Consider the following 21,506-nt stretch of genomic DNA (forward strand, 5'->3'; position numbering starts at 1 on the left):
CTCTGTTACCATAGGTCTGAACTTTCTAAGCTCTCACAACTTCTTTACATTGAAGGTTCTAAATGCTAGTTCTGAAGTTACTACTTGCCAAAGTGATAACTACATGCAGCTGTATGCTAGTAAACTTCTGGGTACACTGTCTGGCCTCACAGTTGCAAGGGTAATGGGCACATCGAATCGGGGCTTATTTAAGACAATATGTGTATAATGACCCGTAATAGATACTTTCAGGGTTGCCTCCTGTCACTATTGTGGGTGAATTCTTTTAAAAGTGACCTAATAACAAAACCAGGAATGGTCTGAAAATGAATCAAGTGGATCAATATGACGCTCATTCATCAACATAAACTTTAAATTCCATCAATTAAAAATATCAAGGCAGCAAGAGCTATGTGACTCAGTTCCTCTTGAAAATGTATGAGCTTTGAGGAAAAATGACTCAGGAGAAAGGAGAAGGGCTGCTGTTCCAGGCAGGAGGGGCTGGGTGGTTCCGGCAGAGGCTGCTGAGTTTACCGCCTATGGAAAATACGGCTTTGTATGTTCTCACCTGAGCCTGTCCTGATGTGTGTCCCTGCTCCAGGAACTTTTAATCCTCCTGGTGAACAGGTTCCTTGTCATGAAGCCAAGTCTTTTATGACACTTCCTCCACCCCTCCTCACCCCCACCCCACCCAGATCCTTGTAAGAAAAAGTAGAAATTATTTGTTCATTGATTTAACATAGTGATGCTAAGCTAATTCAACGAAATGAAATTACTAATACATATGTGTTGACTTAAAAGTGTTTGCCCTCATATAAGAGATCTGCTTTTACTAACAGTTAAAGAAAACAGCGTTTATATGTGAATTGATGACATCAACTATATTTCTGACATTCTGGGAAATGCTACCTCGCATCTCCTTGGAGGAGCCAGATGAGGTATCAGAAAGTGACATGGGAGGCAAGATGATGTTTTTCTTGGAAGGAGAATTGTTCTTACATGCCAAGATCAACTTGGGCAGTGGTAACGTCTATTGTTCTTTGTTTTCTTTCTTTCTTTGCCAAACCCACTTCCATTGACTGATTTCCTTACCTTCTCTTTCACCTTGAGGGAGGCTTCTCTCTATAAACCATGTAAGATTCGCTGTGGGAAATACATTCCTCAGTGAGCAGGTAAATGTTCTCTGGGGGCAAAGACAGAATGCAGAAAGAATTACTTGCAAATTCGGAAGGAACTGGTGCCCCCTACATCTCCACCAACCCGCACGTGAGGCAAACTGGCACAAAAACGAGGTTTTCCTCTTTTAACAAGGCAGCGTTTGTTCACCTTTAAGAGGTTGTGTAAAACGTGAAGTGTAAGTAGGCAATCTCCTGTAGAGATGTTATAAATCAATGGCTAGAATCCTACATCAACTTATGAAGAATCTAGGACTACACTAATGTTGCAAGTCTGGACTCTGGGATCTGGAAAAGGGAAATCACATCTCTACATAGAAAGAATAAAATAGTATAAATGGAAACCAAAGAATAGAAAGAAGAAGCTGTGACAGGCAGAGAAGAATATTCTGTTCCACCAAAAGGTAAAAGAGAGCCACACTTCGGTTGTTTCCATTCTCCAAATAACATAAAGTACTATTTGTAGCAACAACTGCAGAAACCATTTAATATAAAAACCTCTCTTTTGACTTGTAAACAGTCTTCCTAATTAATTTTTATTTTATCATCTTGACAATCCTATAGGGAACGTAGGACACTCCTCATTATTGCCACTTGACAGATGGGGAAACCAAGGCGCAGAATCACAGAATGGTAAATGGGAGTGGAATGTTGTTGAGGGCATCAGTTAGAAGTGTTACCTCAATCCCAGTCTGAGATATTTCCTGGAAATAAGAAAAAAGTAGAAGAACAGATAGCTTATGTTACAAAACCAGAAAGCTCAGAGGTAGGGTAGCCATATTTTATTTCCACCATTGTGTTTGTTCCTTGTGAGATGGTGGTTTCTTCAAGAGACTGGTGAAAATATCCAGTAAGATTTACTGGATCTTCATTATTTTATTTGAGACACTGCAAAACTATAATCCCATTTATAGTTACTTGTTTTCTCATCAAGAGACGTGTATCTTACATATGAGCAGCCTAGTTCTTAGTTCTCAAATATTTTCCACAATTGAGGAATATATTAGTGAACTAGTAAAGAACAATAAACTATATTTACTGTTTGGGGTGCCAATTTCCCCACAAAGCTTTGCCCACGGGGTCTGGTCCTGAGCAGTACTGAGAAACCAAACGTAAGGATACTAAGTCACATTTTCCTGGCGAGATCCCACTGAGGTGCCGTTTAACATCCCTCAGTACATCATTCCAAAATCCCCGAGGAAATCACGAGACTTTCAGAAGAGGTTATCTATTATATCCAAAATGGTAGGTAGCAAACACTGCAGCCTCCAGTTTTCCCACTCATTCAACATTTGACAGTGGCAACACAGGCATGTGACAGGAATGCAGATCCATGAAATTATGCCACTTTCTGTCCTAGAAAATCAAAAGTAAAACCAAGTCCCCTCAAATATATTCTTATTAAGTAAAGGAAAGAGAATTCAGTTATTTAATCCAATAAAATGCCAAGGATCAATGTTTATCTTCAGGTGGTCCATGAAGGGATATAAAAGCTATAGGAAAAATTTTTTTGAAATGTTATAAAGGTGTGTATTAATGCCACTACTTTTAACTGCTCTCATGATTTATTTTCCCCATGCTCAGCCACCCCACCAAAAGATGATGACATGGTAATATCAAGAACAAGCAGGGGTTCCATTATTTTATAAAGGCAATTGGCTCCCTGAAGAAATTTCTTGTTAACCTAATAAAAATGTTAAAAAGCTTTAACTCTTGTAGATTTTTCTGAATTCAGATTGTATGGAAAAACTCAGATGTCATATATTCTATACCATCTCCAGACAGTGTTCCAAGGCTTTGTTTAGGGATATGATCCTGGTCCTGAAACTCCTCTAGTCTCTAAACTTGAAAAGCTGCAGACTAAAGTAGTTCACATTGAAGTCAAACATGTTATGAAACGTCAGGCAGTACGGTTTTGCTGAGCAGGCAGAGCTGTCTTTATTTGGGAACTCCCAAATGATTAAGAAGAGAAACATGTTAAATTTGAAAAAAACATGATGTCAATATGCACAAGAGTCTACGTGCACATGTGTACAACTGCACACGCACACACGTTCCTCTGCTGAGAAGTCACCCACTCACTCATTGTGGGCCTGTTGCATTCATGAGACAAGCCAATTAATTGGTTTCTCTAACATATTATTCTAAGTACATATGGAATAAGTGAGCAGTAGCACAAAGAATTATGCAGTAAGTGTCAAAAAGTTTGGACATTCTGTGGGAGAGAAGAGAAGAGTGAAATCTGGGAATAGTGTATAGAACAGAATTGTATTTCGTGGGCAGGGAAGAGCTGGGCCTCGATTCTACAGGTGGTCTGTGGTGGAGAGTGGCGGGGGATTCACAAAGATGGACAGATGGAAAGGCTCATGGGCTTAACTGTGAGCGGGCGATGTTGTCCTGGAAGCAGAGGTTGGAGCACGATGAGGTTGGTGAGTCAGGAAAAACGAACCCAAGTCTGGCTGTGAGACTGGTCATTTTCTTATTTCTGTAGGTGCAAGACTGCACTGGGGACCATTTGCAAGTTACCTCATTCTAAGTTGGCTCAAGTTTGGACAGAACCTTTTCCAAAGGGCTTTTCACCAAATCAGTTTGAAAATATTAACTTTTCAATATAGAAAGAGAAATCTTAAAAAAAAAAAAAGAGTTTCCCAGTTTGTTTCCCAGCTCCTCATTTCTATTTGGAGTCTCCCCATACCCATACGCTTATTTTTCATTTGAAATTTAAGTTTCAGTCTCCATATGTTTTCTACTCTATCATTTCTATATTTTCTCCTATAACTCAAGGTTTTTTCTTCCATAGATACCTTCTTCAAAAAATGCCTGTCTCTTCTTGGTAGGTTTTCCTTCCTAAACATTTTATATATATATATATATAACATCCCTCATATATATAAATGTGTATACATATACATTTATGTATCAAAAATGTATAAAATGTACCTATAAATGTCTATGTATATACATTAAGTTGTGATTACCCCTTTATTTAACTCCAAATGAGAGTAGAAGCCAACAGATTTCGGCTTTTCCAATTCTAGTTACATAATATAATAAAAAGCAATCCCAAGTCTGTTTCTCAGTTTGCTGTATTTCTCTAAATTGAGGGGGTAAAATTCTTTTACTTAATTTTCCCTTTTCCTCAAGTTCTTTGGCTTTTCTACTGACTATATTTACAACATCAATAGTTTCCAACTAAAAATGAAACTCATGGTCTAACAAATGGACAAAATACTTGATACCACAGATGTCCTTGAGGAATGTGCTTTCTCTGCCCGTATTTCACACTTTCCCCCTTTTAAATCTCCTTCTTTGCTTGAGAGGCCAGATGATCTAGTCCTCTGGAAACAGAACTAAGACTTGTAGGCACTTGACTTACTGTTTCACTGCATGACTTTTGCCAGGGACATCCTTTTTCCATGGTGGAGAGGGGCGGGGAAAAGGTTTGCATTTGTGTCTAGAGGTTGCAGAAAAGCACGCCCACTTGGAAACACGGCTTCCCTGGAAGTGGGAGGGAACAGGAACTGGAGGGGCCCTCCTCCTGGAGGCCGGAGTCAGCTAACAGCTACCTAAGGAGGCAGGAGCTCTCACCCTGCACTGGAGCCGCCAGAGACCAGTCCGGAGCCTTGCTCGCCTGTAAGTACCCATTTGTAGCTGGTGGGGGGTGGGTTGTTTCCTAACTGTTCGGGGTTGCACAGCTTGACAAATAAGGCTCTCATTCACTTAAGAAATGGCCCAAGAAAGGAGAAAGAAGTCAGGCTGTTTTTAAAACGTAACATAATTTCCTACTTATTTATTTACCCTTAAAATGGGGGTAAATAAGCCAAACATCTGGAGTCAGCTGCTGTCAGGAAGGTCTCATCAGCTGTTGGCTTTGCAGGTCACAGTGCCCGGGAAGGTGGTGGGCTGGTGAGCTGCTTGCCGAGGACAACTGGGCATGACCAGGTCCATGGGGATGCGCTCCACCTCTCTCCTCCCTGCTTGCCAGTTCCTCCTGCTGAAAACAGCTAAGCCTGCTGTTTGGAGTTCTTAGAATCCCAGCCCCAGAGCGACCTCCCTGGAGACAAATGGACCTCACACTGAGAACTTTATCTCCCAGACCCTGGCAGGCTCTGTAGCCTCCGGACGGCCTACTGCAACGGTTCTTAGGAAGCACGAGTCTCTCCTACATCGGCACCCGTCCGGGCTTCTACCCACTCTGAGGAAGACCCAGGGAGGCCCCAGCCCTGGGCGTCCTGAACAGCCTGAGTCCTGAGGCTGCTCCTCCTGCCTCCAAGTCACATTTTCTGGGTCTCCGTGAGCAGAGGAAGAGCCAGCCAGGAGGAGAATCGAGAGAAAGCCTAAAATTTTCAATAGTCAAAAAGCCCCTGTGGTTCTGGTTGACGCAGGGAACACCGAGTTCACTGAAGAGCCGTGTGACTGCTGCGCTGGTTTGTTTTGTCCTCTGGCCCAGCCAAGGCGGGCTCAGGCGTCCCCGGGTCATGGAGGGAGCGCAGGAGAGCCTCGCAGGCCATTTTGCTTGGCTCTGACTCACCCTGACTCTCCGCTGAAGCAGAAAGGAGGAAACATCACACTACCAGGTGTGGCCAGCCTTTGGCCATTGTTGTGAATCCACAGGAGTTACCACAGTCCCTTCCCAAGTACACATTTAGACTTCGTTGTGGTTCAACTCAGACTTTTGGCTCCAGGAAAGCTGTAAAAGGAGACAGGATGAGGCGGGAAGAGGAGGAGGAGGAGGCAGCCAGGACGAAGGCAAAAGGGCACTTAGAAATGAAGGAGGAGGAGGAGGTCGGTGAGACAGGAGAAGCGGTTGGCCCTTTTGCCAGTGCCATGCCCACCCCAATGCCCCACAACAAGGGGACCCGGTTTTCTGAGGCCTGGGAGTACTTCCACCTGGCTCCTGCCCGTGTTGGGCACCACCCCAACCAATACGCCACCTGCCGCCTGTGTGGTAGGCAGGTGAGCCGTGGCCCTGGGGTTAACGTGGGCACCACAGCCCTGTGGAAGCATCTGAAAAGCATGCACAAAGAAGAGCTGGAGAAGAGTGGCCACGGTCAGGCCGGGCAGCGCCAGGACCCCAGGCTTCAGGGGCCCCAGCTCCCCGTGGGCCTTGAGGGGGACTGGGCCAGGCTCCTGGAGCAGGTGGGCACCCTGGCTTTATGGGCCAGCCAAAGAGAAAAGGAGGTGCTTAGGAGGGAGAGGGCAGTGGAGTGGCGGGAGAGGGCTGTGGAGAGGAGAGAGCGAGCCCTGGAGGAGGTGGAAAGGGCCATCCTGGAGATGAAGCGCAAGATGAGGGCTGAGAAGGAATCCTGCCAGAGGGACAAAGAGCAGCCTGCAGCAGCGCACCCCTTCCATTTCGTTTAAATGGGGTTGGGGGAACCTAGTCTGAAAACCCTGACTTTAGACTCCTAGCAAAGAGCCATTTTAGTTCCAGCTTAAGTATATAGCAAAGTGGGTTAGAAGGATTTTGTTTCTAGGAGAAAGAGAGCATAGTATTGGTTAATCTCAGCCGGTCTGAACTGGCCATATGCTTATCTATACGGTTCCTACAGCTGTACTGACCAAAACTTTAAAATATACTAACTAAAGAGAAATGTTGTTTTGCCACCATGGGTCTGTGAGTCACTTGGGGGCAGATTGTACTGGCCCGTCAGCACTGATGAGTGAACATAACAGGATTTGTGCCTAGCATTTCGTTTGTGGGGAGCTGACGGTTTTGACGGTTGAGGTTAGTTGGGTAGCCAAAATGTGCCTGTGTGACCCACTCACCTTTCAGACCCTGCCACGAGCAGAGCTTAAGCTTCCTAGGACAGAGGTGTTTGCACACATGCTGGTGTTGATTTGAGAACTGGATACAAAGCTTGTTCTGTGGGGCTCAGCGCTGCAGGGACAAAGGAGCTTGAGCCCAAGATCTCCAGATGCTTCCAGTGCGTATCTTTCTGTCATTACTGCAGTGCTTACATTAAAGCTGTTTCATTGGTACAACCTGTTTGAATCTTGTAAGTCTTGCCAACAATCAAACACGTAAGTAATTCATGCAGAATCAGCACAGGGAGAATTAAAGACTTTTCAACTCCCTTGAATTAAACATTAAGAACAGAGGATATAAAAATTTGTTCATAAATATTTTAACATAATTTGTTTCCCTATTAAGCTCTGTTAAAGAAGGAGTTTGTGAGGAAGAGATGAAAAAGCTCAGAAAGAAAAAGAAAAAGGTGGAGAGATGGGGTAAATGGGAGAAATAAAGAACAGAGGAAGAAAAGTGAAAAAGTAAAAAGGGCAGAGAGGAAATGTGAAGATAAGAGGGGACAGCCCCTTAGAAAAAATTCACCACGGAAAGGTAAGAGACCTTGACTGTCTGGGAGAGTGAAGGACACAGAACATTTTCTTAGCTTCTGAGGTCAATTTTAATGAGTTAAGCTGCTTTTGCTGCTTTTGTTTTTGTCCCTGTAGACCATACAAATCGCTCATTCATTTGAGCAGTAGGCTTCAGATTATATTCCTGTCTTTAAAACACTAACTGCATGCCAATGCATTGTTCTCAGATTTTTTTTTTCTTTAAAGCTGTTCATCTTTAAATATTCAGAGATGCTTTGAAGAAAGGGACTCAGTAGTCCATATGGAGGGAAAAATTCCCTGGGCTGCTGAGGACATGCTTAAAATGTTAACTCGGGAAAAGAATAAAACCAAACTGGAAATTGCTCTGGCCTTTGTGCTAAAGCTGACTTGTTTTGGATGATTCCCGTGGAACCTAATATTTATTTATTTTTAAACTGGGTTGGGAGTGGGGAGGAGAGGAGGGTGAGGAAGACCAGAGGAGATAAAGACAGCATCTCATCTTGTAGATAGCCCGAGTACTTTCAGGCACGTATCTCCCTGAAAGCAGACAGGATCCTGGTATAACAACGGCGCTGTGCCTTGTGTGGTCCTCACCTCCGTGGCTCCTTTTTACTGCTTGTTCTCAGATACATCAGCAGCGCTAACAGCCAGATCTGTCCTCACTGTGAGCTGTTTGTGGAACAGACACAAGTCCAAACACCAGGCTTGTGAAAAACCCGGGCTGCACTGCAGTTCCATGATCCCCCTTTTTTCTGGAAACCTGCCTGCTAGAAAAGATTTCACTTCCCCTGTGGTTCCCTCACAGGGGTGTGGTGCCCCTTGTAGGGCCCTCTCCATCTGTGTGAAAGCTCAGGGGCTCACCACTGCAAATGACGAGGCTGCTGGGACTCACACGGTTGGAGATTTGGACTCAGAGCCTTATTGCGCCACAAAATATGCTGCAGAAAAAGAGGCTGCAATACCTAATACACACACACACACATACACGGGGCGGGGGGGGGGGAATGGAACTTAAGAAGGTTAGGGAATCCACAAAAACTCAGGCTTTGCAAAACCAAAATTAAATAAACAGAAATAATCAAATTCTGTAAATAGCGACTGGAGCTGTCCTGCTGAACTCTGACATGGGGTTTTAGGTCATGGCGTCTGTTTTCCATGGTTCTTGTTATTTGAGCCTCTCATCCTGTTTAGACATTTCAGCTCCATCTGCTTTTGTTTCCTATGTTTCATGAGAGGTAGTTTTCTTTGGACTTTTTTCTTCTAAATTTTGTCAAACATAATAAAGTTAAGAGAGTGACAAGGAGCTGATGGAGTGAAAGCACAGGCACTGGAAAGGACGCATGTGGCTCCGGGAAGGGCTGTGCTGTGGCGCTTTCCTGGATGTCTCGCATGCCTTCCTCTGCTGTATCCTCAGAGTGGGGCACGGCGGCTGGAGGCCACGACTGAGGGGCTTTCTGGCCCAGCATCTTTTGCTCCACTGCAACAACCTGCCACATGGGGGCCTGGGGCTTAGGGTAAATAAAGACTCCCTTTCCATCGAGCTGTGGGAGCGAGGCTGCACGCCACGTCGGAGCCTCGGCAAAGCCAAACCGTCGGAAACATGCAACAACATGACATCCAAAGGGGTGATACTCTCCTTGGACATCCCTAGCGTGTCTAAGCCTGAAAGGCATCATTGTTAGAATGGTTTGGGGAGGTTTTCTATTCTACAGGGAAACTAACCATAAGCTTTGCAACTTTAATTAATGATGTTGGAAGACACGGTTCCCAGCTGATCAAATCCCTATTGTCCTAACACTGAGGGCTTGGTGCAGTGAATATATATGTAGCCCCTAGTAGGCATCCAATATGTGCATGTTGACTTGGTTAATTTCTAAGGGATGAAGGGAGGTAATTCTAGGGGATTACCGTTACTGAACACTTATGGTTGCCAGATGGTAGATACTTTGCCTACAGTATCTCATTTGATCCTTATGTCACCATTGTAAGGTTGAGCTCACTGTCCCTGTTCACTGATGAGGAAGCTAAGAAGCTGAGGTCCAGGGCTCAGAGTTAATAGTGACAGAGGAGAATTCAGACCCAGGTCTATAAGATTCCATAATCTATGTTCTGTTTTTTCATTATCCACCCCCACCCCATTTCCTAGAATCAATCACATAATAGATTTATGAATATACATGCAGAGAAAGGAGTAAGTGACAGAGTGAGTGAATGATAAATAGTGAGGAGGGAAAAAACATTTCTGAGACATCAACAATGAGCTATGTACTCCACCACTGTGCATAAATTTAATTCATCTAAGAGCCCTGTGGATTATTTATCATGATCCCAGTTTTAGAGATGAGTTAGTTGGGACACATAGAGCTTAACTACTTGATGAGGCTAAGTAACTATTAAGTGGTTAAACTGGGATTTGATCTTAGTTCCATCTGCCCCTGAAGCATGATGTCCTTTCGTCATGCCCTCCTGCTGGGATATGGGCGTGCTGAGTTCTCATCCCAGCTCTGCCCTTTGTGAGTGGCTCAGCCAGTGGTTTAGACTTTCCAGGCCCCGGATTCTCATCTGTGAAATGACAAACGCTCTACCTACTTCAGAGGCTTATTGTGGGAATACTACATGGTAAAAGTATGCAAAGGCGCTTTGAAGAGTTAATAAATTATTCAAAATACAGTGCGAATTATACGACTATCAGAGTGAGAAATTACTAATGTTTGGCAAGGTCTTAAAAGATCCACAGACAAGCTGTGTCCTGTAGCTGGTTATGTGGAGTTGGTGAGAGATTATTCACTAATTCCCCAGGAAGGAAAGTTCCCTGGTTTTACTAGTCAGAGCCTAGGGAAGCATAGGTACAGAAGAGGAAATCTGATGATACAGAAGACAAAATCCTTTAAAAAAAAAAAACCCAAAAAACTGGAATTCTTGGATCCAATCCTGTGGTTCTCTATCTGGACTGAGTCCATATTACCTGAAAATACTGGCCCAAGAACCTACCAAAAATCTTTACAAGAAACAAAAATACTTTCCAAACATTATATCATTAGAATATTTGTTTCATTTAAACTGTTGAAATGAAGTCCACTAATAAACTTGAAAATTAATTGTGCCAGAAAAAACCCTGAAATCTTTCCTATGTACTCAGGATGACAGTAACAATTAATCCAGGAAACTAATACATAAAGTCAACAAAAGACACAAGGACCTGAATAACACACTCATGTAAAACCACACCACAGAGTCTGAGCTGTGATTTGTATGCAGCCGTCAAATTACATGACTGATACTCAGTGAAAATATGACCAGAAATCATAAATTATTTAATGTTCTTGGGGCTAGAAGAAACTAGAATATGAGTTTAATTTTTTCTCATCCCACATAATAGGAAATGTTTGAGAATTAATGAGAATCTTTATTCCACTTGCAGTTTTGAAAAGTTTGAATGAAGTCACAATGTCACAAGACAACTGAATAACACACATAATAGAAATGACAACAAAAATGCTTATTGAGCACGTAATATACAGCAAACAATATACTAAGAACTTTTCATACATTATTTTGTTTCATTCTTAAAAACAACAACTGCAGATTACTTTCCTTAACTCCCTTCAGATAGACGGGAAAACTGACTACAAAAGTGTAAAGTAAGTAGTCTCAGGTCACAGCCAGCAAGAGGAAGAGCCAGGACACGAGCCCAGATCCCAGAGGCAAGAGGCTGGGAACTACCTACAGGAAACTGAAGCCAGAGGGCCTATTCTAATTTCCTTTTTCTCCTGCTCTTCCTCCTACTCCCTAAGATACAGCCAGGGTTCTAAAGAAGTTCAGAAGGCACAGTTTCTCTTGTCACTTAAAAATAAAAACATTGGGAAAGCTGGCACAGGAAATGAATTAGAACAAATTAAATGTCAGCTTAGCAAAAAACCTCATTCTTACACCAGGATTCACACTGCTTTCTGCCCTACTTTTCCAACACTATAGGCTTCAATTTTTATTAAACAGACATTTAAACAACTGAGATAATTTTTCCAGGAAATTTAAGAACTAAGGATCACAAGATCACATGTTCTGAGAGCCCTAAATCAGAAAATAAGGATTCCTATTTGGATTCTACAATCAACTCAGCGTTCCTTCATTCCCCCCGCCCCAGACATTAATTGGAGTAAAGTCCTTTGAGACAACATTCTGGGCAAGGATGCAAACTGACACACCTTGGCACATTATGCTGTAGATTTTCAAAAGCTTTAATGTGACTTACCTCTCCGAAGACATCCATGGAATTATTTTCCACAATCATAGGGGTTTCTGGCTTAGCTTAAAGGCAAATAAAACACAGTTAGTTATATGGCACTGAATGCTACTCTACCTCGTCACTAGTGTGTGTATGTGTGTGCGTGTGTGTGTGTGTGTGTGAAAAATTCATAACTCATCAAATATTTATTAAACTCCCACCACGTGCCAGGAATACACTAGATGCCTAGGAAACAGAGGTGAACAGATCATATTCATCATCCTCAAGAAACTTACATTTTCATGAAAATACAGATGCATCAACTAGGAATTAGAATGCATGGGTGTAAGTACCGTTACTAAGGACACGTAGTATTTGAAGAAAGCTTTTAGGAGAAGCTTCCAAACCCAACCTTGCAGAATAAGAGGAGGCTTTTGGAAGAAGTGGCATCTAACTGAAACTTGACTGACGACTATGGAGAGTCAGGAAATGAGGAAGTGGAGGAGAGAAGGGGCTGGCAGTGGGGAGAGAGAGAAGAGAGAAGTATTCTATGTGTCCAAAGGTCTAGAAATAGAACGTAAGTTACAGGCCCCTGACGAGGACAGGAGGAACACTTTATTATTGTTTAGCTGCCTGGCACTATAAAATAGGGAAGATTTCAGCAATCTTCTTTTTGTCCTGCTAGACTGTAAGTGCCTGAGAGCCAGAGTACTTTATTCATTTCTCCATCTCTAGCACTTAGCAGTGCCCAGCACAGACAGTGAGAACATCACGTTGACCTGAAGTGGCTTCAAGTAAGTTCTTGAGCACAGCGAACAAAGCCCTCCATGAACCAGGGGAGAAAACATGAGACCCCCATCACAGGTGCAGTCAGTGTCCGTCACATCCACTCGGTTTCTGCGTACTGAGGCGTCTCACTGGGCATACCTGTGACGCTCTCCTGAAGATTTACTGGGGCTATGGGAACACACAGTCCACAAGCAGAGCAGACTGGAAACCACAGAGAGTTCATGGTGACGACAGATGGGGAGTTGGAGATAACACCCTAGCTTCCTTGGGGTAACGCTGACGTGTGTTCTCCCAGAGCTTCCCTGGTGGGAATGAGCCCTAAGTCCACAGTGATAACTGGCTGGATCATGTATATTTTATTACCTTCCTTCCCTTCCTTGACACACTTTCCCACTCTTCTATATTTCCTAGGACTACCTCTCAAATAAATTAACTTAACTCAAATCTTTGCTCAGAGTTTTCTTTCAGGGGAACCCAAACCAAGGTACAACCTAAAACAGTAACAGAAGGAGGGCTGTTTCTGATCTCCTATTAGCAACAAATGCCAGTAGGCTGAAAGACCTGAAAGAAAGAACAATTACTAAAAGTTGCAGGGGTGATAGAGACAGATTCTTTGGGGGGCTCAGGACAACTATGTTTAGAGCTCAAGAGTGCAGGCGAGCAAACTTGTGATGGCAGACGACTCCCCACTAAGGAAAGGGAAGTCAGAGGAGATGTGAGGGGGATGCAGGAAGTGGCAAGGGGAAGCTTCTGGTCCCTGGTCCGTCAGAGAATGAAGGCGTTCAGGAAGAAGCAGTAAACTGGATGTAGGGCATGCAGAATGGCTTTGTGATACACTTGAGTATTTATCTCAAGGTTTTCATGTTTTTATTTTTGGCTTATTCTATTTGAGGAATGACCCAGGGATGCAGAGTAGGTCCTAAATAAGATAGGAATTATACCGCTGTGCCAGGATCGCTATAATGTACAGTCGGGTGACACCCCCAAATAGAGTAAAGCTGGATGAGACAGCCCAAACACACCCTGGCCCACCTGCTAAAGGAGAAAGCCAGGAAGCAGGAAGAATCCAATTCTATGAACAGGTGGGCAGAGTCTCATATTTTCAAACATCCACTGAAAGGAGTTCAGAGAAGAAGCAAACAGAAATAGAAAAATGCAGAGACAAGGTGATAAGGATGAGAGTGTAAAGGATTCCAGACCAAGATGAAGGTATTCACATGCAGCAAAGAGATTCAGGACACGGTTTAAATGTTTACAAGGCAATTAGATCAAGTTATGGTAAAAAACCCTTGGTCAAATGGGACACAGTTTGCCTAACACAGAATTATTTCTTCTCGCATCCTGGATGGCTGCCTTCATCGATTTGCCAATAGTCACGCCAGATGAGTCAGTTTCATGTTTGTGCTGAGACAGTCACACCCTGTAAGTGAGCGAATGGTGGTCTCAGTAAAAGGGGGGAACAGTCTTTCCAACTCTTCACAGGATGTTGTTTAGTCTCCATAAGGAACCTGACATCAGGGGCAATCAATTATTTCCTAGCCCATGCCCGAGGAGAGATGGAGAAAGAGGGAGGGAGGGAAGGAAGGAGAAAGGGAGGGAGGGCAGGAGGAAGAGAGTGAGAGCCGGAGAGAGAGATGGGAAAAGCTATCAGCAAGACTTCCAACTAAATAAACGTTGGCTGTATTATTCCCATCTTTATGAACTAAAGGGTTTGTGTTTCCTTCAAGATACTGAATTGTGTGACCTCTAATAAAAATGCAGTAAGATTCTAAGTAAAAGCAAAGATTTTTCACTTATCCTGTCATTCAGAGAACTGAGGAAAGAAATCCAGCAGCCCCTGCTCTTAGGTTTTGTGAATTATCTTCTCTTTATCTCATTTTCAAAAACAATTAATTGCTCACCCACATCACTGTTTTTCTCTCTGCCTTTATTTAAAAATGATGTTTTAAAAAAACACAATTCTTGGTCACAAAGATAAAAAATATCCAAATCCAGGGGTTTCTGTTTATTAATATTTCCTTGCATCACTGAGCAAAATAGAATTCTCACATTTCCCTTAAATTTGCACCGTGCAGAGCCTCTGCAATTTGATTGCAGCCACAGTGGGGAGTTCAGCTAAGCTCCACTCTCCCACGAATGCAGGGTCAGAGGGCCATCCCTGCAGGTTCCTTTGCTGGAGGAGCTGGACAGTCTCTCACCCCAGCTGGCCCTGGTCGGGGTGAGGGCACTCCTGCAGAGTTTCTCTGGAGCTGTGTTTATCTTCGTCCTATTCTCACACTGGCCTTATTCCATGTTGCCCCAGCAAGCAACTAAGACAATTAGATGGCTAAGGAATTAGACTTTGGCAGTTATAATTAAGGAGACTTCCAGGATTCTTAGGAGACATCAAAATTGCACATAAGGTACCAGGAAACTGACTGACCTCTGGCTTTCTATAGGATCTTACTCTACTAAGTGAAACATCATTCTTCAGCATTCTACCTTCATCCCCACCCAACGTGAATGACAAGTGTCAAGGCAGCCAGAACTCCAGAATAGCAAGCCTTGTGTCCCGGCTCTCCAGCTAGCAGGCTGCTTCCTCCCTAGGGGAAGGAAGCAGGAGGCATTGACAGAAACACAGCAGGGAGTCCAGAGAACGGAAACTCTTACCGAAAACCTTGACCGTGGTGAAGCTCCTCAAGATTCTGCCAGGCCTGACTTCAACATGGCAAGAGAACTTCCGGTCATCATCGTGGATCTGGACTGGAGAGAGGTAGAGTGCGTAGTCTGTACCTAGCTTGACTCTGTCTTTAAATAGCGTGGAATTGCTGATGGGGTGATCTCGGGTAATAAGTGTTTCCTGAGTTCCACTGTCCTCCTGATGAGACAAAACGGTTACCAGCTTTGAGTGCTCAGTCGTGCCAGCTCTGAACTAGGTGTTCCACATGCATTAATTCATTTACATTTTGTAACAACAGAGATGATGAAGAAGTGAAATTAAGAAATATTGAGCATGTTACTGGAGAAAATACCATTACACTTGACTTTCACTTACAAATTGCTGTCATTCTCTCCCACACACATAGAAACTTGCTGCTCTTCTGACTGAATCTTCTCCTTCATAACCGTCCATATGCTGTACAACAGGGGTGGGATTTGGGGGGCACAGCACCGGGAGTTAACGTCAGATTGTAATTCTTATTTCAAGTTCTGACATCTCAGTGCTAAGACGTGCTCACAAGGCTGTATCAGTTTTCCTTATCAAATCTTCACTGAACTGGATGATTACAGTCATCCTCTCTTCCTAGCATGCCTTTATTTTAGCTCCCCTCAGAAGCCAGGACTAGAAGGGGGTATAGAGAAGACTGCTTGGGTGCAAAATTTAAAGAGGCACTGACTCTCAGGGTCCTGGTAGTACAGGGTGGGCACGTGAGAGTGAGTGCCTCCTTAAATTTCGCATCCTTGGTACCTCCTTCCCTCAGCCTGGTCGTGGTCCTCACCCTTCTCCCCTTATTTCTGTGTTTGTGACCTTCAAAGAGGATGCATAGTGGGCTATTAAATGCTCATCTGAATTTTGGAGATCAGAGTGTGACTGGAGTTCTTTGTTCCTCTAGTCCATGTCTTTCTGGGTCTGTGAAGAAGAGCCCTCATTATTCTTGCCTTTCCCTGAACGTCATGGACAAGGTCCGGGGGTGTCACAGTGTTGGTCAATGTCAGTAGAAGTGCTGACCAAGGGCCTAGTGAGGGGACTCCGAGGGGCACAGGGATGGAGGAAGGGTGATGTCCTCATAGTCCTTCAGTATAACTCAGTATTTTCAACTGAGTTGCTCTGAACACATCCTGATACACAAGCTTCTGCTGTGGAGATTCTAATGCAGTCGTTCTGGGATGACTCTCATCCCACGGCATGCTTGTTTTTTCAAAGGTCCTCAGAGGAGCCAGGGCTGAGACTCAGAGGAGCCAGGGCTGAGAACCATTGGTCTGACTCTAAACAATGGATGAATCATTGTGCACAGGGCTCAGGGGAAACGAGGGAACTGACAAGGAGGAGGGTGAACAGGAATGCCCTGGATGTGGAAGAAGTCATGAAATAAGAAAAACAAAGGCCTGTGACTCGAAATCTGTAGTTTAAAAAGTGAGCCAGATTCAGAGCAAAAGAAGGGAAGCCAGGTGAGGGAGGGAATTCCAGTATGGGCCAGGAGCAGAACTGGCAGAAACAGGAAGGCAGACTTTTTAAACAGTTTCTATAAATGCCCCCAGGACCTCCTGGGTAGGAACTCTTGTGTGAGACACAACTCTTCAAATGAGTATGGCGAGGACTGGTACCAGCTTTCTCTACGGACGTACAGACGGTACCATCTGCAGAGAATCACACCCTGCTTCAGACTCACTCCTGAAGCAAAGTACGCACCTTTATACCCACATAAAGGATCTAAGAGTCTGTGATGCTGTCTTCCTAATGCGGAAGGGCACAGAAAATTAAAGGGAGAGCACTTATGTTCTGGAGACGTAAGGGGCCCCTAAAGGAGCAGAAGTATTGAGTGGTGGCAGCAGAAGAAAGAGGAAGGCATTTTAGTCAGCTTCTGCAGATCTTGGGCCAGTGATTAAGGAAGCAGGCTCCCCCTGCAGGTCCTTCAGCACAAGCTAAGTTTTACAGCTCTTATTTTATGCACAGAGACTGTTTTTGTGAGAATCTTGGAGCTCAAATGTTTCTTGGTCTTGCAGTAAATGACGATATTTGGAACATTTTCATCTGTCACTTTGTTGTGGGAGCAAGGGCAGTCAGAGGCTAAGAGACTGGTGTGAAAACTGCTTTTTCCTTTATTGTGTAGCTGGGGTGACTGGCCAGGGTGGTTTAATTGATGGAGAAAATATTTTTTTTTAAATTATGCACTGGGTTTTTTGTTTCTTTTCTGGGCATTTGACTGCTGTAGAGGAGGGCTTTCTTTCTTTGTTGGGAAAGATGGATTAGTTGCAAAGTGTGCCCTGTAACCTGTAGCTGGAGATGCCAAGAGATCCTAGAGTCCCCAGATATAAAAGGGGCTGAGGTGGGAAACTGCACATGAGTGGCTACTTTTATGGAGCAAATGGGAGGAAAAGTGAAAAACAGCATTGCAGGCAAACAAAGAAATGTCTAGAGCTGGGAGAAGAAGAGACAATTCTAATATTATGCTATCACCACTACTGAATTTTTATATTCTTATTATTCACAGCTTAAATTTACTCCTGTGTTTTAGGCACTGTGTCAAGTTCTTTTAAGCCTGACCTTATTTACTCCTTACAACAATCTGGAATAAACTGAGGTTAGGTAACTTGCTCAAAGGTCACACAACGAAGGCCCTTAAGTCACAGCATCAAATAAAGGACAAATAAGAATCAAGATGTATTGATAAAACCAAACCAAGAAACATATAAATTTTTTTTTCTGGATTTGGGAATGAAAAATTTAAAAGAAATTTCAGGCCCTTATACAGATGGGAGATTACAGAGGTGTGAACAGTTTGCTGACTGAAAGGAGCCTTTTTATGTTATACTGACCTACCTTTGGTAACAGGGGTCAGAAAACATACCACAGCTCCTACCTGATAATAATGATCTCAGGTAACCTGTTCTGCGGGAAACAGACTGGTAGGGGGTCTTATTACAGAGTCTTTATTCTTGACAGTTTTTCTTTTCTCTCCTGTTCTTCAAAGAAATTATTTTGACGACTTTTAAAATATTAATAAATATTTCTAAAACTTCGGGATTTTCAACTTGGAGCTTTATGATTTAATGAGGAATGTAGATTGAACTAGTTAATGTATATAATACATCTCCGTAAGTCATAACATTTAATAGATATTTGGTTACTACTTACTGTCCTTCAGCCTCAACTGGTTAACCTGCTATGAATTCATGAGTGTTCACTATCTGCCCGGCTAAACTGAAGAATTATGGAGAGTCCTAAAACTAAACCTTTAAAGATATGTTTTTAATACAGACTGACTACAGGTGCCATGCTGCTATTCAGCACCTCACGGAAACAGGAGGCTGACTATGCATGACGGAATGAAACCTGAGGCCAGGCAACGTATCCAAGGTTACACTGAATTCTGAGACAAAAGGAGAATGTGTGCCCTTTTATGCACTTATCAAAATATCCTCCCATATTTTGACTCAGTGGAAAAAGTTAATAAAAATTCTACAATTAAAGTTTTTGGAGAACGACTACTTAAAGCCATGCATTCCTCAGTCCTTTCTCCTGCCATTGTCAACCGACATACACACACTCGTGGGAGGCAAGATGCCACGAAGGCCCAGGAGCCACAGGCGGACTGGGAAATTCTGTTCTTGGAACAGCATAGCAGAGTCTCCAAACAAACAACAGCCTGCGTTTATTTCAAAACTTAACATTTTGTTCATCATGGATTTCCCCTTAATTTTGATTTTTACAAATATTTTATTGAGATATATACCTTGGTTACTAATTTTGGGGGCACTCCCTTAAATTTTGCACCCAAGGTGAGGGTCCTGCTCACCTCACCCCAATCCTAGCTCCTAGACCACAAAGCTAGCAGAGCCAGGGTTTGAAAACAACAATTTCCCTCTAAAAGCCATGCTGTTAATGACTTTGCTACATACAGCCTCACAAAAGTAGTAGAATGGACAGTCCTTGACTTCTCTGCTGACAGTCTGGGGAGAAGAACAAACTCACAAGAAAAACAAACAGAAAATCAGGATCCAGAGAAGAAAAATAAATGCATAATTAACTTATGTCCAGGAATTGGATAAAATAATTAACATGATGAGGGCTGGGTGGGATCACAGAGAACTCCTCCTCAATGTCCTGTAAAGACCTGACAAGCCCTAAAATAATTTGTAGAAGTTTTCTTATTTTAGTCCTAGACCCAGAATTTTCAGTGCAGAAAAGAGGCCATGGTGCCATTTGATTTAGTGAGGTTACCTCATCTCGAGGCTGTCCTGAGCTCCTCGTCAGAGCTGGCAACGGTGGCCACGACACTGGTACTGAGGTCGAGAGCCCTTTCAACACAGTCTGTTAACTGCATCCATTGCTACTTCTTTATCTCTAAACGATTTATTTTATTTTTTTTTTTGGTGGGGGGTGGGAGTAATTAGGCTTATTTATTTTTAGAGGGAGTACTGGGAATTGAACCCAGGACCTTCTACATGCTAAGCACGCACTCTACCACTGAGCTACACCCTCCCTTCAAACTGCTTCTTATCTTTACTTTTCTCCATTTATTCTCTATCCAGTCGGTGCTATAAAAGTAGCTGCTTGCAAAGCTCCCTAAGTCCATTTTAAAAAAAATCCAAAGCAATATGTTCCCAATCATTACAATTGGTCGTCAACACTTTGTAAGCTGGCCAGCACTTTATTTTTGATTATGGTGAAGACAATTAGGGTCAGCTACCATCAGGTGGACGGTGACAGCTCTGTTTTCTGAATAGCTAGGTTTCCCACAGGCATGGGAAACCAACATTGTTTATAGAATCCCTTCAGGTTTTGTTTACATACAAAACATTACAAGTACTGAAGAAGACTATATTGAAAAGATACATTTATAGATAAAAAATCGAAAAAAATATAAGCATCTAGGTTTAAGTTATGTATCTTTATTACTAATATTGAGCTGTCTGAATCTGATTTTTTTCTTACTTTATTTTCACGACTTTAAAGAGAAACATCATGGCTTTCTCTTTATCCACTACCTTTGAGAACAAACATTCCCTAAACACCTCTCTCACCCCCACCACCAACTTGTGCTCACAGGTCCCGGGTCTTGGTGTAGTACATGCCTATTGTTTGCTGGTTTGAATTATCCAGCTCACATATAACCTCAGTGGTTTTCCAGGTCCATTTAGTCAGAATCAAACTATTTTCCCTCTATGCTCTCATTTTTTTACATTTTTATTCAAGTTGTATTTCATAGTAGGAAATATGTCCAATACAGTATGTGTCATTGTGTCCCTGCAGGACCTAGCACTTAAAACAGATTCACATACGTTTGTTAGATTGAGTGGAAATGTATGCTGTAGGAAATCAGGATGATAGTTGGGAATGAACACAGAATATGAGACTGTATTTAGAAGCTCCCAGTGTAAGCATGAAGAATTTCCCTGATGATTATATCTTGTGCCCCAGGACATAAACTGGGAAAAAAATTTAACTTGTCCTTTCTCTATCAACTGCATTCCATCTAAATACACACATTGTACAACTTCTTACACATCACCCCACCATGCACATGGACCCTCAGTGTCCACTGAAGGGTAACCCTTTGTGTTTACTTAGTCACTTCTCATGCTAGATAAATGGTGGATACACTATTTGCACCAGATGCCTTTCCTACTTCAGTGTAATTGTGATCCTGAAATGTTACTTCCCCAAATGCAAAAGATCTGCTCTGTGAACACATTTAACACAGCCTCAGCATGGGATCAGGTACACAAAGCAAATAATATTTTTATGATAACTGAGAATCCCAGTAATAACCCTTCCCATGAGGGTCATAACTGAATTAATTTATAAAATTTCACATACAGGATATGCATGGCTTTTGCTTTCCAGTGACCTCGATTTAAATGATTCTAGTTCATCAAATTGTTTCCAGGGTTTGACTCAGCACCTGAAGCGGGTGCATTCTGCAGCTCCCCGGAGTTACTGAGTTCAGTATAGCAGTTTCTCCCCTCCTGAGTTCATCTTCACCAGCGCTACTTTTTAACCTTTTTCTAAAAGCCACATTATATCATGTCTGTAAGAACAATTGGTTATCATTATGATGATTACTGCCAGCTTAACGGGAGACTAAAGAACTAAATATGAGTTGAGGGGATATTTATGCCCTCTGCAGACCTGTAACAGTCATGACATAAAAAGCTGCACAGTTTATTCCTTAATAATGGGAGATTTGATGATTTCATCTCAGGCTTGCTGAATCCCACCTTGCCAACAGCATGGCGTGCGGATGTAAATCAGAGGAGCAAATAGATTTTGACGTTTAAAAAGGGAATGCACAGTAGGA

At 42.9% G+C, this 21,506-nt stretch overlaps 2 protein-coding genes across 6 annotated transcripts in view; one reads left to right on the plus strand and one right to left on the minus strand.

Annotated features, from left to right (window-relative positions):
* Nucleotides 1-21,506, minus strand: part of CD96 (CD96 molecule) — a 268,719-nt gene that overhangs the window by 42,029 nt on the left and 205,184 nt on the right. For all 5 annotated transcript variants that reach the window (XM_072965463.1, XM_072965454.1, XM_072965456.1 and 2 more), the window contains 3 exons: nt 15,154-15,361; nt 11,743-11,798; nt 1,072-1,162 (listed from right to left, as the gene is read on the minus strand). In XM_072965463.1, coding sequence (XP_072821564.1) covers nt 1,072-1,162; nt 11,743-11,798; nt 15,154-15,361 — 355 coding nt within the window. The remainder of the gene's footprint in view (nt 1-1,071; nt 1,163-11,742; nt 11,799-15,153; nt 15,362-21,506) is intronic.
* ZBED2 (zinc finger BED-type containing 2) lies at nt 5,703-6,657 on the plus strand. Its single transcript, XM_072965453.1, has one exon. It carries the CDS (start codon nt 5,862-5,864, stop codon nt 6,513-6,515), a length of 654 nt encoding a protein of 217 aa, XP_072821554.1. The 5' UTR covers nt 5,703-5,861; the 3' UTR covers nt 6,516-6,657.

The sequence above is a fragment of the Vicugna pacos genome, chromosome 1 (genome assembly GCF_048564905.1).
Source record: "Vicugna pacos chromosome 1, VicPac4, whole genome shotgun sequence".
NCBI classification, from domain to species: Eukaryota; Metazoa; Chordata; class Mammalia; order Artiodactyla; family Camelidae; genus Vicugna; species Vicugna pacos.

Coding starts and splice junctions, on each gene's coding strand:
- ZBED2 (XM_072965453.1), top strand. CDS start 5,862: ATGAGGCGGGAAGAGGAGGAGGAGGAGGCAGCCAGGACGAAGGCAAAA.